Here is a 12,917-nt window from a genome sequence, read left to right as displayed (position 1 = left end):
TTGTGGGTGGTCCTATGCCTGCCTACAGCTCAGTCTCCTTGACGGGGGACTGGACCTTGCCGCTGTTGTACTGTGCCGCCGAGAGGAATCCGTTGTCGTCGATGCTATCCATCTCAGAATCGTCACCGTAACCCTTGCGGTTCATCATCGCCACAAACTCCTCGAAGCTGATGACACCGTCACCGTTGGCATCCACATCATCAATGACCTCCTGCGCCTGCTCCTCGCTGCCCATGAACTGCACGAGGTCGGCCTTGGTAATCTGGCCGGTGTTGGTGGTGTCGAAATAATTAAATGCGTTGATCAGGTGCTCCTCCTGGTTGGCCAGGTTACGCTTCATGGTGGCCGCCAGGAACTCAGGGTAGTCAACCAGACCATCGCCGTCAATGTCAATGCCCTTCACCAGTTCCAGCACCTCCTCCTCAATCATGCCGAGACCAGTGTCACGCAGCGCCTCAGCCAGCTCGGACACCGTGATGACACCGTTGCCGTCGGTATCAATCGCCATGAACTGGTTCTTCAGCTCAGCAATATCGCCCTCCGTGGCCAGGTCGGCAATGACGCCCAACGCAGCCTTCTTGAGCTTGTTGTTGCCAGTGAAGCGCTTCAGGCTCGAGAAGATGTTCGGGTTCAGCGTCATGCTCGATCTCGGCGCAGAGCCAGAGATCCACGGGTGGCGCAGCACCTCGTCAGCAGTGAGACGCTTGGACGCGTCCACGAGCAGCAAGTGGCTGATGAGATCCTTCGCCTCGTTGCTCACGTTCGTCCATTCGGGCGAGTCGAAGTCGTAGCGCCCCGCGCGCACAGAAGCGAAGATCTCCGGGTCCGTGTCGCCGTAGAACGGCGGGTATCCGCACAGCAAGATGTACGTAATGACGCCGATACTCCACAGATCGCACGACTTGTCGTAGTGACGGCCGAGCACCTCCGGCGCAATGTAGTAGGGCGTGCCCACGCGCGTGGTCATGACGCCGGCACTGAGGCCGTCGTCCATGCGGGACAGTCCGAAGTCGATGACCTTGAGCTCGGCATCCTCCGCCTTGGTGGCGAACAGGAAGTTCTCGGGCTTGAGGTCGCGGTGGCAGATGTCGCGGTCGTGGCAGTGCTTGACGGCGTCCGAGATCTTGCGCACCAGCACGGCGGCGTCCGCCTCGCTGTAGTGTCCGCGCGCGATGATGCGGTCGAAGAGCTCTCCGCCCGTGCAGAGCTCCGTGACCAGGTGCAGGTGGCGGTTGCCCTCGTACGCGTCGTAGAACTTGATGATGTTGGGGTGGTCCAGCGTCTGCACACACAGAGAGACACACAAGGGGACGCAGGTGGCGCGTTGCACACGGTCAGCACCGCCCACAGCTTCTGCGACGACGTGACAACGGCCCACGCACCTTGAGGATGCTGATCTCGCGCCGCATGGTCTCGGGGCGGCTGACCTTGGCCTTGGGGATGGTCTTGATGGCCACCTTGGCGCCCGTGGCCTTGCTCACGCCCACGCGGACGGTGCCGTAGTGGCCGTGGCCCAGCTCCTTCTTCTCGATGTCGTAGAACTCGTTCACGTCGCGCAGCTCGCCCGTGATCTGTGCGCACACAAGCAAACGCCACACGACGGCGTCAGCGATCCGATCCCCCTCCCCCCTGCACGACACGACGGACCATCACTCCTTACCAGCTCCTTGAAGGCCTTGCGATCGCGCGACTGCGGGTTGCGGCGCACGGCGGCGGGGGCGGCGGGCGGCAGCGGCGCGGACGCGGGGGCCGGCGCCGCGCTCGGCGCCTGCTGCTGCTGCTGGGTCTGCGCCTGCTTCTGCTGCTGCGCGCGGCGGTGCGACGCGTTGTTGCGCTTGCCGTGCGGCCGCACGTTGGCGGCGGCGCTGGCGTTGCTGCTGCTGCTGTTGCCCATGGGGTCGACGGGGTGCGCGGCGGAATCTCGAGTGAGTGAGGGAGGCGATGAGTTTTCGGCCCCCGATATCCGCGCGGATGGGTACAAAAAGGGCGCGACGTCATTCGCTAGAAATCCGGCCGAGTATCCACTACTGCAACTTGACGGGCGTTATTATTGACGATAATGGCTTAACTCGATAATGGCTTCACTCGGCCTCCTTTTTGGCGGTGGCAAACGACTGATGTTGTGTACTGCTCGGTAGGATGGAGTTTTGGGCTGGGTATTATACACGCATTCATGTACAGCGCCGCAGCTAGCGAGTCCATGCAGGTAGAAACAAGAGATGAACGTGCTCAAATCCATCGGATTACGACGACGGGATGATACCATGTTGATGCACAACTGCGGAGCCATCTCCTGCGCGGCAACAACAAAACTTGTCGCGCACGGACTGCATCGTGCTCGTAAACGCGGCGGCGCTTACTGCGGCGGCGGTTGCTGCTGGCCTGCGCCTTGCACGTGGTTCCAGGGCAGCAGCGTCTGCAGGAACAGCAGCAGCGGGTTGGCGTCGGCCGGCAGGTTGCCCGCCTCGAACTCCTCCTGCGCCCGAGCAAGCGCCGCCAGCGCCTCGGCGTCCAGCGGCTGGCCGTTCTGGAGCTGCGGCGGCTGCAGCATCGGGTGGTCCGCAGGCAGCGTCGTGATCTCGTCCGAGTAGTCTGCGATCACATACACGGGCTGATTGTCAGCAACGATGAAGCATCGCCATCCCGCAAGTTGTTTGTCGTACTGTACCTGCGGAGACAGCGCGAAGGTACTTGTGCAGACACGAGGGGAGCTCCAGCACCTGCGGATTCGCAGACACCAATGCTGGCGACGCAAGGGCATGCTGGGCACTCCGAAGGAGGAACGACTGCGCATCATTCACCTTCCAGATGGAGTGGTTTCTCGTCACGTAGATGTCAAGCAAATGCTGGATCACACTGTGCTCCCCACCGACATTACGAGCGTTGGCAAACACGCGACTTGACAAGATCGGCTGCCACGAAGCTGGTATTTGCAATTTGTAACGATGCAGGTTAGTTCGACATACTCGCGCGTAACAATGTGGTAACAGCTACGTACACGAGGACGGGTTTGCTGCAATCTTCTCCAAAAGCGGCTTGAGCATGGTCGGGAATTTTAGCAACGCCGCCGCTAGAAGATCCTTGGCCTCGGTTTCGTTGCCTGAAAAGAAGCTGCAATGCACATCAACGGAGGGTTAGATGTTGGCAAGTAATAGGCATCTGGGGTCTTGCTTACTGGGCGAGAGCCAACGAAAACTGCAGGTTCGGCAGCGCTGCGATGGTTTCATCTGCATTTGATGACGACTTCTTGCCAGTATTCTTCTTGTTTCCAGTATCTCCGCTAACAAATCGATCCACTGCAGGTGTCTTGGAGCCGACCAGGTCAATAAGGAACTGGCATTGGCGAGATGTCAGCGCGTAGTAATCGATCGCCAAAAGAACATGCATCGGATCGCCCTGAGGGTCCAAACTGAGCAGCAGTTTGGCCGTCTCGAAAGCACTGCGCATGCAGCCTCGGCGCCCCACTTGCTTCATCAGCAAGAACAGCGCTCTGAAAAAACCAGTGTTGTGCTCTGTTTGAATGTCCATGCGGCAGTTTCCCTTGGAGACATCAAACTGGTCAGCCCATGCCAGCTCCAAAACGTACATGCATCGCTTGATGCAATCTGCCGCGTGGTCCATCTGGCCGTGGTGCTGGAAAACCTCGCTCATCGTGAGCAGTGCATCGATGTGATACGGGTAGCGCTGCAAGAAGTGTGCGATGAGGTTCGGGTCGTGTGTGCGCTGGAGGAGCTCAAATTCTTCTTGCAGCTGTCGGACACAATGTAGCAAGCTCATATGTCAGCAGCGTAGCAAACTATTAGCAACTCGTATGTCGTTGTGCTCACCTTCTTGTACGCAATCGACCACGTGATCTCGAAATAATTGCACAGACTGTTCCAACCAGCCCCCTTCGGCTTATTGGAACGCGTCCAGCGAATACCGCCACCGACAAACGTGGGCGGACGTGGCCATTCATCCAATGGAGAGACCATCAGCACCTTCTTGGTAGTCACCCGTGCGGCACTCCTACAAGCACGACAAACAACATAGACACTTCGATTAGGTTTCGAGCCCGCGTAACAACAGTGTCAGCGGCTTTACCGCACCGAGGGTCCCCCCGCTTCCGGTTATTGATGCCTCCTTCTTTCACCTACATCACAGACCACGCGTGTCAACAGCACAACCATCGTAAAAGCAGCTTTGTGACCCAATGCACAAAACTCACGCCAAAAATGCGCTTCATCTCCTTGTCCGCGTTGGCAAACTTCAACTGCACGCCGAAAAGTGACTGCTCCTGCTCATTGCGAATCGAGGTCGCTTCATCGACGCTCAAGTTCCCTGCTTCGGCCGCCAACGCATCCAGAATGTCGTCCACCGACTCCTCATCCTCGTCCTCGTCCTCTCCGTCGCTTCCTGGAGCTCGTGCCTTCTTCTTGCCCTTCTTCTTGTTTCTCCTACGTCGGTAACAACAGTTAAGAGCACGCTAAATAAGCACGAAAGACGTCGACCACACAATTCGCAGCGCGATCCTCACTTCTTCTTCCCCTTGGACGGTTCTGGCGCTGCCACCACAGGCTTCTCCGCTTCTTCTTCTTCTTCTTCCTCCTCCTCTTGTTCTTCGTCTTCCTGCTCCTCCTCCTCGCTCCCGTCCGAGTCCGAGTCCGAGTCGGCTAGGAATGCAAACCCCGCATTGGCAGGCCGCTTCTCCTCCAGCTCCTCGTCCTCCGACTCCACTTCCTCGTCGCTGTCGGCGTGGGCCTCCGCCTCGCGCTCCTTGGCCAGACGCTTCGCCTGGCGTGCAGACCTGGCGGCGACAGAGACACAGAAACGTTAGCATGAAGCGGCAGCACCACGTGCGTCATTCGCGCTTACATTTTTGATTTAAAATGTGTGCTTTTCCCGATCTTTTTGTTACCTGAACAACCTTTTTGTGTTTGTTTTAGCACAAACACGAGCGCAAATTTCTGATTTTAAATTTATAAATCATCGGAAAATCATTTTCTAGTATAGAATACCTTCAAAGTGGCATATGTTTATATACGGATGTTGAAGTGGGCGAGTCCATTTTGTTCTACTCGTCGTCACTGATATCGCTGGCGAGCAGGAGATCCATGCGGGCGTACTGCACGCAGCCCAGCAATGCTTCGGGCAGCTCTTCCTCGGTCTGGCCCTCGATGACGAAGCCCATATTCACGGCGAAACTCGTCGACTGCGAACGACACATTGACGTGATGTGCTTGGCGATCGTGTCGGACGAGATGTCCACGTGGACTTCGAGGTACGAAGGCGTCTGGTAGTAGGTGGTCTGGATAGCCTTACCAATGATGCACGGCGTGGTGCCCACTGCCTTTCGGATGACCCACGGGCCATCGGCGATAGTCGGTACCAGTTTGAAGCGCTTCTTGCGGAAGTCGTCGTCGCTGTGTAAGAACCGTTCCCACAATTTCTCGGCCTCAGTCGGTCCCCCTGCCTCAGTGCTCTTGGTCCTTGCGAAGTATTGCACAGTGGCGACAAGCGGGCTCCCCGGGATAATTAGCGTCACAACGAACAGTTGAGGCATATCATTGCCGAATTTGGCGATCGCCTTGCTCACGAAGCTCTTCTTGGCGTTGCAAACATGCATCAGTTCCTCGTGCGTGCCCTTAAACGCCTCAAACCACACAAGCTCGAAGACTGCACACATACAGCGCGATTATTAGCTTGAGAAGTGCATTAAATCCTTGACGTCTGAACGTACGAGGTGGGGCAGTTGTCTCCTTGATCTTGTTCTGAAGGTAAGTCTTCGAGCGCAGTTTGAACTGCATCCAATCCGGCTGAGACCATAATTTTCGTAGCTGAGGATCTTGGGTCGTGCAACTTTCGGCTTGCGTCTTCCACGACTTGACTGGTGCCGGGGTATACTTTACGTGCTCGGGTACCGAAAAATCTGCGTGAAAAACCAAACATCATGGTTAGTTATTATGAAGGTTGCGGGCCGAGATGCAAGACCTATCTAGATAGTTCATCACGAGTAGCAATCGTAACATACCCTTCATTATTTACGGCGTCGAGGTGTGAGCGGTGTGCTTGATCTTTGAGAATAGCGGGCTCTGCAAGGAAGTGTCGATGCTGACATCCAAAAGTAACGACACTCGCGTCCTGCATTGCTTGCTATCTATGTCGTTAGTGCCTCAGCCGTTACTGACGTGGCAAGGTGCCTACACTGAAACTGCGGACATTCTTCAACAATGAGCAAAATGCTCGTTTTCACAACGATCCACCGCATACGTTTGAGCGGAACGAGTCCAAAGTATACGCGAACAGCGAGAAGAGAGGTGCAAAACCTTATTCTTTACAATATTCAATAGGCATGTAGCAAATTTTTGATTGCTAGTCTGCAATTGCAGTCGAAATCGACAGGTCCAGGTGGCTGTACTGGATGCATCCCAGCAAGGCCTCAGGCAGCTCGGCTTCGTCTCGACCTTCGATAACATACCCCACGTCGACGGTGAGGCGGGTCGAGTGCGAACGGCAAAGTGCAGTCACGTGCTTGGCGATCCTGTCGGAGCAGATGTCGACCACCACTTCAAGATACGCCGGTGTCTGGTAGAACGTCGTCTCGAGCGCCCTGGCAATGATGAGAGGCTTCGCCCCGACGCTCTTCCTAACCAGCCAAGGTCCGTCGTGAACCGTAGGCACGAGCTTGAGGCGCTCCTTGCGAAAGTCGTCGTCGCTCTCGAGGAACTTGTGCCACAGCGTGTTGGCCTCGGACTGCGGGGCGTCACCGGTCCTTGCGAAATACTGCACCCCGGCTACAACGGGGGTGCCCGGTACGATCAGAGTGACGACGAACAGGGGCGGGACGTCGCTGCCGAACTTGGCCAGCGCCTTGCTCGCGAAGCTCTTCTTGGACTTGCACACGTGGTGGAGCTCCTCGGGGGTGCCGCTGAAGACCTCAAACCACAACAACTCAAACACTACGCCCGGTTAGATAACCCGTGGAGCACCAACTACATAACAATAAGCATGAACATACGAGGCGGCGCAGACGTCTCCTTGACCTTGCTCTGCAGGTACGTCTTGGAGCGCAGCTGGAACCCCGACCAGGTCGGTTCGCTCCACATTTTGCGCAGGCGCGGGTCCTGCTCGGTGCAGCCGTCGGTCTTGAACTTCCACGACTTGGTCGAGTCGGACGAGCACTTCTCGGGCTCGTGCGGCTGCAGCGGCTTGAGGTCTTTCATCCTGTCTGCAGAGTGGATCACAAACTGTGGGCGGTTGGGAGTAGCTGAGCGCAGCCCAGGCTTGCTCAGCCCAAAGTGGCCGCCGTAACGGCACCGAGAGTTCTGAGCACTGGTCAGGTCTTGAAGCAAATCCCAACGCCGCCGTGCCGGTGTGGCACACATGGCTCCGTACGTGCGATGATGGCGACGTCGTTGCCAGCGCATGTCCGCGCTGCTGTAACAGCCGCGCCGCACATTCCCGTTTTCTAGCAACCCATCAGATCGAGAAAATCTTGGAGCTGCCTGCACCTCCACGACGATGGCGCCCCGAGCTGAGCCCCCAAGTAGCGTGCGCTCACCCACCGCCAGCAGGAAGCGCATGAAAAAGTTCCGCGACGTCGTGTCCCCGTTGGACCCGGCGGACGCGCGCTCCGGTGTGCACAGCTCGGAGTTCCGCGGAATGTACAACCTTGCCATGCTGGCCGGTGTGCTCTACGTGTTCACGACGCTCTTCACCAACCTCCTCACGAGGAAGGAGCCCGCCGACCTCAAGCTGCTGCTCTCGGTGTTCTACTCGACGCACCTGTTGGAGGTGTTCGCCACCTTCGCTTGTCAGGCACTGTACGCCTACACGGCGCTGATCCCCGTGTACATGGCTGGCACCGACAAGTTCTCCAACCGACTGCTCATCAACATCGTGCACCACACGCTGCAAAGTCTGCTGTTCTTCTTCACGGTCGTCTTTATCGTGTGGCGTGACTGGAATCTCATCCACGCGGTTTCGGCCTTCATCGAGGGCCTCGTGCTGCTCATGAAAATGCACTCGTATATCCGAACTAAGCTGGAAATTGCACGAACGGAGAACAAGCCGCCTTCGCCGGACATCAAGGACTACACGATGTACCTGCTGATCCCGTCGTTGGTCTACGAGCCCAAGTTCCCGCGCACCAACCGAATTCGCTGGGTATACATCGCTGAGAAGACGTTTTCCGTGATCATGGGGATTTCGATGCTGTACATCATTGTGACGACCCACGTGATACCTCGCCTGGAGGACTCCGGAACGGTCAACCCCGTGCTGTCGATCGTAAGCCTCTTGCTCCCGTTCCTAGGATGCTACCTCCTCACCTGGTTCATCATCTTCGAGTGTATCTGCAACGGATTCGCTGAGGTTACGTATCTTGCCGATCGTGACTTTTACTCGGACTGGTGGAACAGCACCACGTTTGACGAGTTTGCGCGCAAGTGGAACAAGCCTGTGCACGAGTTCTTGCTTCGACATGTGTATCTGGAGACCCTGGATTCTTACAACATCTCCAAGACCAACGCCACGGCGTTCACCTTCTTCATGTCTGCGGCGCTGCACGAATGCGTGTTCATTCTGATGTTCCGCACTGTCAAGATGTACTTCTTCATGCTGCAGATGGTGCAAGTGGTCATCATCTTCTACGGCCGCGGACTCCGTGGCACGAGGCTAGGCAACATCACTTTCTGGCTCGGCATGATCCTCGGCCTCCCGCTGCAAGCTGTAATTTACAGCCGGGAGTACCATGGTGGCGAGCCGATCTTCATGGTCATCATGATGCCAGCAATGATTTTCGGTTTTGGCGGAGTGCTCATTGCGTCGTTGATGCACATTGGTCGATCAAAGAAGAAAGCCGAGTAGATAACACAGTCGCATCTTGTCAAAAGCACATGACTAGGTCGAGCAGTATCATCCTGCATTCTAAACAACAAAATAGCAGCATAGGTTCATTGTTTGCACAGTTTGTCGCCAACCACGTGCCTACTGCTTCCCGAAACGGAGCTCGATGTCGCCGAAAGAAGTTTCGTACAGCTCGCAATTGCTAAGCTTGCGATTCATCGCCAGCATCCGCTTGAAATACGACGAGTGGCCGACCACCGCAATGTGCTGCTCCGGTCGCTCCGCCAGCTTGGCAACAAACTCGCGAATCCGCGCATCTAGCTCTTCCTGCGTTTCGCGAAGTGGCAACACCTCGTCCGCTGTCTTAGGCGCGACAATATTGGCCGGCGGTGCGTTGCCCGGTCCAGTCCGCGGGAACTTCTCCATTTCCAGCCACCAGAACGGGTCCAACTGAGAAAAGTCGATGTCGACGACGGGCAGAAACTGCTGCGCCAGCTCGGCCGGGACACGACCGATGTCACAGGCAGTGTCCAGCATCTCTCGACACGACGGCTCCACTGCGAAAACCACAGCCTCCGTCAGTTCATTTTCGCTCTAAAACCGAACCCAAGCAAGTCGCACCGATGATGGGGATCTTCGTGTCGGGGAACGCTCCGATGGTCGTCTCGATAGCTCGCGTCAACGGGCTGGAAATGATCTGCACGACACCGTCAGCACCACTGTCATTTGGTCTCCTCGAACCTGCTGAGCTCGTAAGCTTACCACTTGAATCTTGTCTTCCAGTTGCTTGGATTTGATGAGTTCGTGCAGCTTAGCCGCCTACTTTGCCATAAATTGCACGTAAAATCCGTTCGGGATGGATTTCTGATGCGCTCGGTGCCAGCAGCTACGAGCGGACGCACCTGCTTCTTGCCCTTGGCGCTGAGCGGCGCGTCTACGATCATCGGGTCGCGCACCCACATCCACGAGAAGTTCCAGAGGCTGCTCTTGCGCCACTCGTTGAACGTGGACTCCCCGTGGCGGATGCAGTACAGCGTCTTGGTGGCGCCGGCTTCGCTCATGATGCAGCAGATGAGTTCTAAATATCCGGACGTGTTCGAGTATGATTTATGAAATGATAGCACCTAACCGGAGCTAATCTGCGCCATTATGCATCAATCATTTTAGCACAACGGAAAATAGCAGTTTTGTTTCTCGTAGTCTACGATTCGTAGTCGGATATTTCTCTTGCTGAATATCTGAGCTAGGAGAGGCACTCTGTGAGTTCGGGTGGGGGATCGAAAAACTGGATAAACAAGTTAGGTTGTTATGTAGTGAATGGATTCTGCAGTTGAGAAGACGTACGTGCGGTGGCAGGTCGAATACGAGGAGTTTTCCTTCAGCGGTGCCACATATCATGGCTTTGCACTCCGGCCAGCACTGAAGGCACTTGACGCAGCCGTCCACCCTACCAAACACAGCGAGCATAAGTCGAAGGCACTGCGGAGCTGGATCCTCCTTAGCATCCACTTACTTGGCCCGAAACACGATTTTGCCGTGCGCATCAAAAGCGCTTTCGTCTTCGAATGTGGTGTAGTCCCAGACGATCAATGTTCCATCCGCTGCAGCGCTGAGAACGAACCCGCGCATTGGAACAACGTCCACACACACAATCGGAGATCCCGAGCCAGACGAGGAGGGTGAGGATGGATGGCGAAGCACGCCTAGCTCGTAAGTTTCTGGCAGATTGAACATGTTCCACATGCGAAGCTGTGTGTCGTCGGAACCAGAGAAGAGGAAACAACCGTGCACCGCCATGCTGCAAACAGTGTCAGTGTGGGCCCTAAACGAACATACAACACTTTTCTTCGCGAAGCTCCACATCTGGAACGAGAGCAAAGTCACACTGTCAGCAAAGCAGCGCATGGTTAAACAACAAGATCAACATCTTCGCGTACTATAATTTGCCCAGAAAAGAACCCAGCCACGAAAAACTCTTGCCCCTCCTGCGCCAAAAAGCAACCCTTGCAGAACACAAGCGAAGTGACTTCCTTTTTCTCTGTTTGTAGCGTTGGTTGGAATGGCACTGCTCGTGGGAGGCCATCTGCGTTAACTTCCCATATAGAAACGTGTCCGTCGATAGTGCCTGCAAGTAAAACCTCCTGATCTCGAACGACACCCGCTAACCAAAGAAAGTTGTATTAGTTAAAATAGTTGTGCACACCAGGTTATCAAGTTGCTTACTTGCTAGGCAGGTGACAGAACCATTTTTTTCAAGAGGTAACTCGAGCATTTCACCAGCATGAATGCTCCAGACTTTGACAACGCCACTATCGTGACCAGTAAAAATCTTTTGGAATTGCTTGGATGCGACCATGCAGGTAATCTCGGAACCTCTTTCTTCGAATCCAAACGTTGCCTTCATCTCGTACGAGTCCCAACATCGAATTGATCCGTCGAGTGAGGCACTGAAAAATTGATACGTTTTCGTCAACTCGACTGCATCATGGGAAGGATTTCCAAGCTCTCTCAAGTTTGTGCTTTGCGCAGGATCTTCGTCGTTTATTCCGCCAGCACTAATGTCGTTGTCGATGACAGCAATACCTACGATTGTATCAGCGTGGCCACCGCAGTCCACGTAACCAACATTACGATTGCAGATCCATTGTTTTACGCCGTTCGTCAGACCTGTTAGCAAGAAGTCTCCAGCCACGGTTCCCGTTAGGCAGTGCATCCCAACAATCGTCAGCGGCATTGCTGCGACCATTTGTTTTTTGCCCAGCAACTTGTCTTCAAATATGTTCCACAGGTGAACATATCCCGCTGCATCGCCCAGGAGCAAAATCTGACCCCGATCATCCCAAGCACACGAAATGAAACGAGCAGTGCTGGTACTGCAGATCGTAGATGAAAGGGCTCCTGAAATCGCATCGATAACTTGTGCCTTCTCATCAAAACCAAGAGATACGACAAAACAATTGTCAGCCACAACCTGAAGTTTTGAAATACCAAGCGAGTGAAAGTGCGAGAACTTCCGCTTCAAACTGAACTGAAATTTCGTGTCAGCCTGATCACCCAGTTGCTTCTCGTCAACAACTTCCAACGTGCTGTCAGAAACAGTGATGTTGTCACTGTGAGATGAGTGCGTGTAGACGGATATGCCACCACCAGAATCTCCGACAAAGAGAGTGCCATTAGCACCAGAACGGACACAAAATGCAGAGGGCCAGCTGCTTCCGGGTTGCGAAATTGATTGTGCCGGTAGGTACCACGGATAAAGAAGCAAAGCTCGTCCTTCAACCGGATACCACGTTTTCACGGTCCGATCCAAACTACAGCTGATAACAACATTATTTTGGTGTGTCAAGACTCGCAAGCAGACAACACTGCCACAATGCTCGGTAAGAGTTTGAACGCATGCGTAGCCACTTCTTGCAGGCAAAGATGAATCCGTGCCGCCCCAGGGATCCCACACCTTAATGGAGCGATCAGCTGATCCTGAGAAAAGAAGACCTTCGGGCCCCAAGTCCAATGCAAAGTCTAGAGTCAGAACGGAACCCGTGTGCCCTCGCAACATGTTAGCCTGTAGACGAAACAAACACGTTCATTATAATGCATAGCTGCACAATATACGAGATGAAACCTAGTATGACATACATACGGGACAGTCACACTTGGAGTTTGGGAAATAGGCCAGTGCATAATGGCACCATCATGCTGTACAACCAAACGCTTAGTTCTCGCCTGTCATGCAAAGTTTTCTGTGTACTACTCACCCTGCCGCCAAAAATTCCCTTCTCGGCATGAATGTGGTAGCTTTCGAAGGAGAGGGCTTTATCCGAAATCTGGCAGTATCCAGCAAGGTCAAAACCAGGAATGAAAGTACTGGGATGCAGCACTTACTTGTGGTAGATGCTCAGCTAATACAACTTGATCAATTCGGTTATTGCCATGCATCACGTGCCGATCCGGCTGACACTCAGGCTTGCTTGATGGGCGACCATTTGTCTGTCCTTCATCTAACGCGCTGCTAGGCCTGTTGCCCTCTTCGTACGCATAAACTTCCCATGCTGTGAACTCGATCATACCCTGCAATGCACACGATAACGCAC

General features: G+C 54.8%; 6 protein-coding genes across 7 annotated transcripts; 1 reads left to right on the top strand and 5 right to left on the bottom strand.

The window, feature by feature from the left end:
* Nucleotides 1–22: 22 nt before the first annotated feature.
* On the bottom strand, nt 23–1,894 carry IUM83_09156 (CAMK/CDPK protein kinase; the record flags this gene model as incomplete). Of its 2 annotated transcripts, XM_067933577.1 has the most annotated exons (4): nt 23–977; nt 1,053–1,282; nt 1,383–1,571; nt 1,661–1,894. In XM_067933577.1, the coding sequence occupies 4 exons, from the start codon at nt 1,892–1,894 to the stop codon at nt 23–25; spliced, it is 1,608 nt and encodes a 535-aa protein (XP_067799889.1). The 2 variants fall into 2 exon arrangements, with proteins under 2 accessions (XP_067799889.1, XP_067799888.1); XM_067933576.1 differs by having other exon boundaries at nt 23–1,282.
* A 462-nt stretch (nt 1,895–2,356) lies between these two features.
* Nucleotides 2,357–5,786, bottom strand: IUM83_09155 (uncharacterized protein; the record flags this gene model as incomplete). Its single annotated transcript, XM_067933575.1, has 10 exons — nt 2,357–2,592; nt 2,669–2,923; nt 2,999–3,111; nt 3,176–3,750; nt 3,828–4,008; nt 4,089–4,132; nt 4,208–4,436; nt 4,517–4,786; nt 5,106–5,655; nt 5,720–5,786. 10 exons carry the CDS (start codon nt 5,784–5,786, stop codon nt 2,357–2,359), a joined length of 2,520 nt encoding a protein of 839 aa, XP_067799971.1.
* Nucleotides 5,787–6,351: 565 nt separating this feature from the next.
* On the bottom strand, nt 6,352–7,202 carry IUM83_09154 (uncharacterized protein; the record flags this gene model as incomplete). Its single annotated transcript, XM_067933574.1, has 2 exons — nt 6,352–6,938; nt 6,998–7,202. The coding sequence occupies 2 exons, from the start codon at nt 7,200–7,202 to the stop codon at nt 6,352–6,354; spliced, it is 792 nt and encodes a 263-aa protein (XP_067799890.1).
* A 298-nt stretch (nt 7,203–7,500) lies between these two features.
* Nucleotides 7,501–8,847, top strand: IUM83_09153 (Sterol O-acyltransferase; the record flags this gene model as incomplete). Its single annotated transcript, XM_067933573.1, has 1 exon — nt 7,501–8,847. The coding sequence occupies one exon, from the start codon at nt 7,501–7,503 to the stop codon at nt 8,845–8,847; it is 1,347 nt and encodes a 448-aa protein (XP_067799886.1).
* Nucleotides 8,848–8,967: 120 nt separating this feature from the next.
* IUM83_09152 (Phosphoglycerate mutase family protein) lies at nt 8,968–9,887 on the bottom strand (the record flags this gene model as incomplete). The annotated part of the gene is made up of 4 exons (XM_067933572.1): nt 8,968–9,383; nt 9,448–9,523; nt 9,589–9,645; nt 9,729–9,887. The coding sequence occupies 4 exons, from the start codon at nt 9,885–9,887 to the stop codon at nt 8,968–8,970; spliced, it is 708 nt and encodes a 235-aa protein (XP_067800013.1).
* A 182-nt stretch (nt 9,888–10,069) lies between these two features.
* IUM83_09151 (uncharacterized protein) lies at nt 10,070–12,891 on the bottom strand (the record flags this gene model as incomplete). Its single annotated transcript, XM_067933571.1, has 8 exons — nt 10,070–10,111; nt 10,171–10,273; nt 10,340–10,689; nt 10,764–10,811; nt 12,281–12,388; nt 12,463–12,522; nt 12,582–12,650; nt 12,709–12,891. The coding sequence occupies 8 exons, from the start codon at nt 12,889–12,891 to the stop codon at nt 10,070–10,072; spliced, it is 963 nt and encodes a 320-aa protein (XP_067799969.1).
* Nucleotides 12,892–12,917: the final 26 nt, after the last annotated feature.

Source organism: Phytophthora cinnamomi (genome assembly GCF_018691715.1).
Source record: "Phytophthora cinnamomi strain GKB4 chromosome Unknown Contig3, whole genome shotgun sequence".
Lineage (NCBI taxonomy): Eukaryota > Oomycota > Peronosporomycetes > Peronosporales > Peronosporaceae > Phytophthora > Phytophthora cinnamomi.
This window is presented reverse-complemented; position numbering and strand designations above follow the sequence as displayed.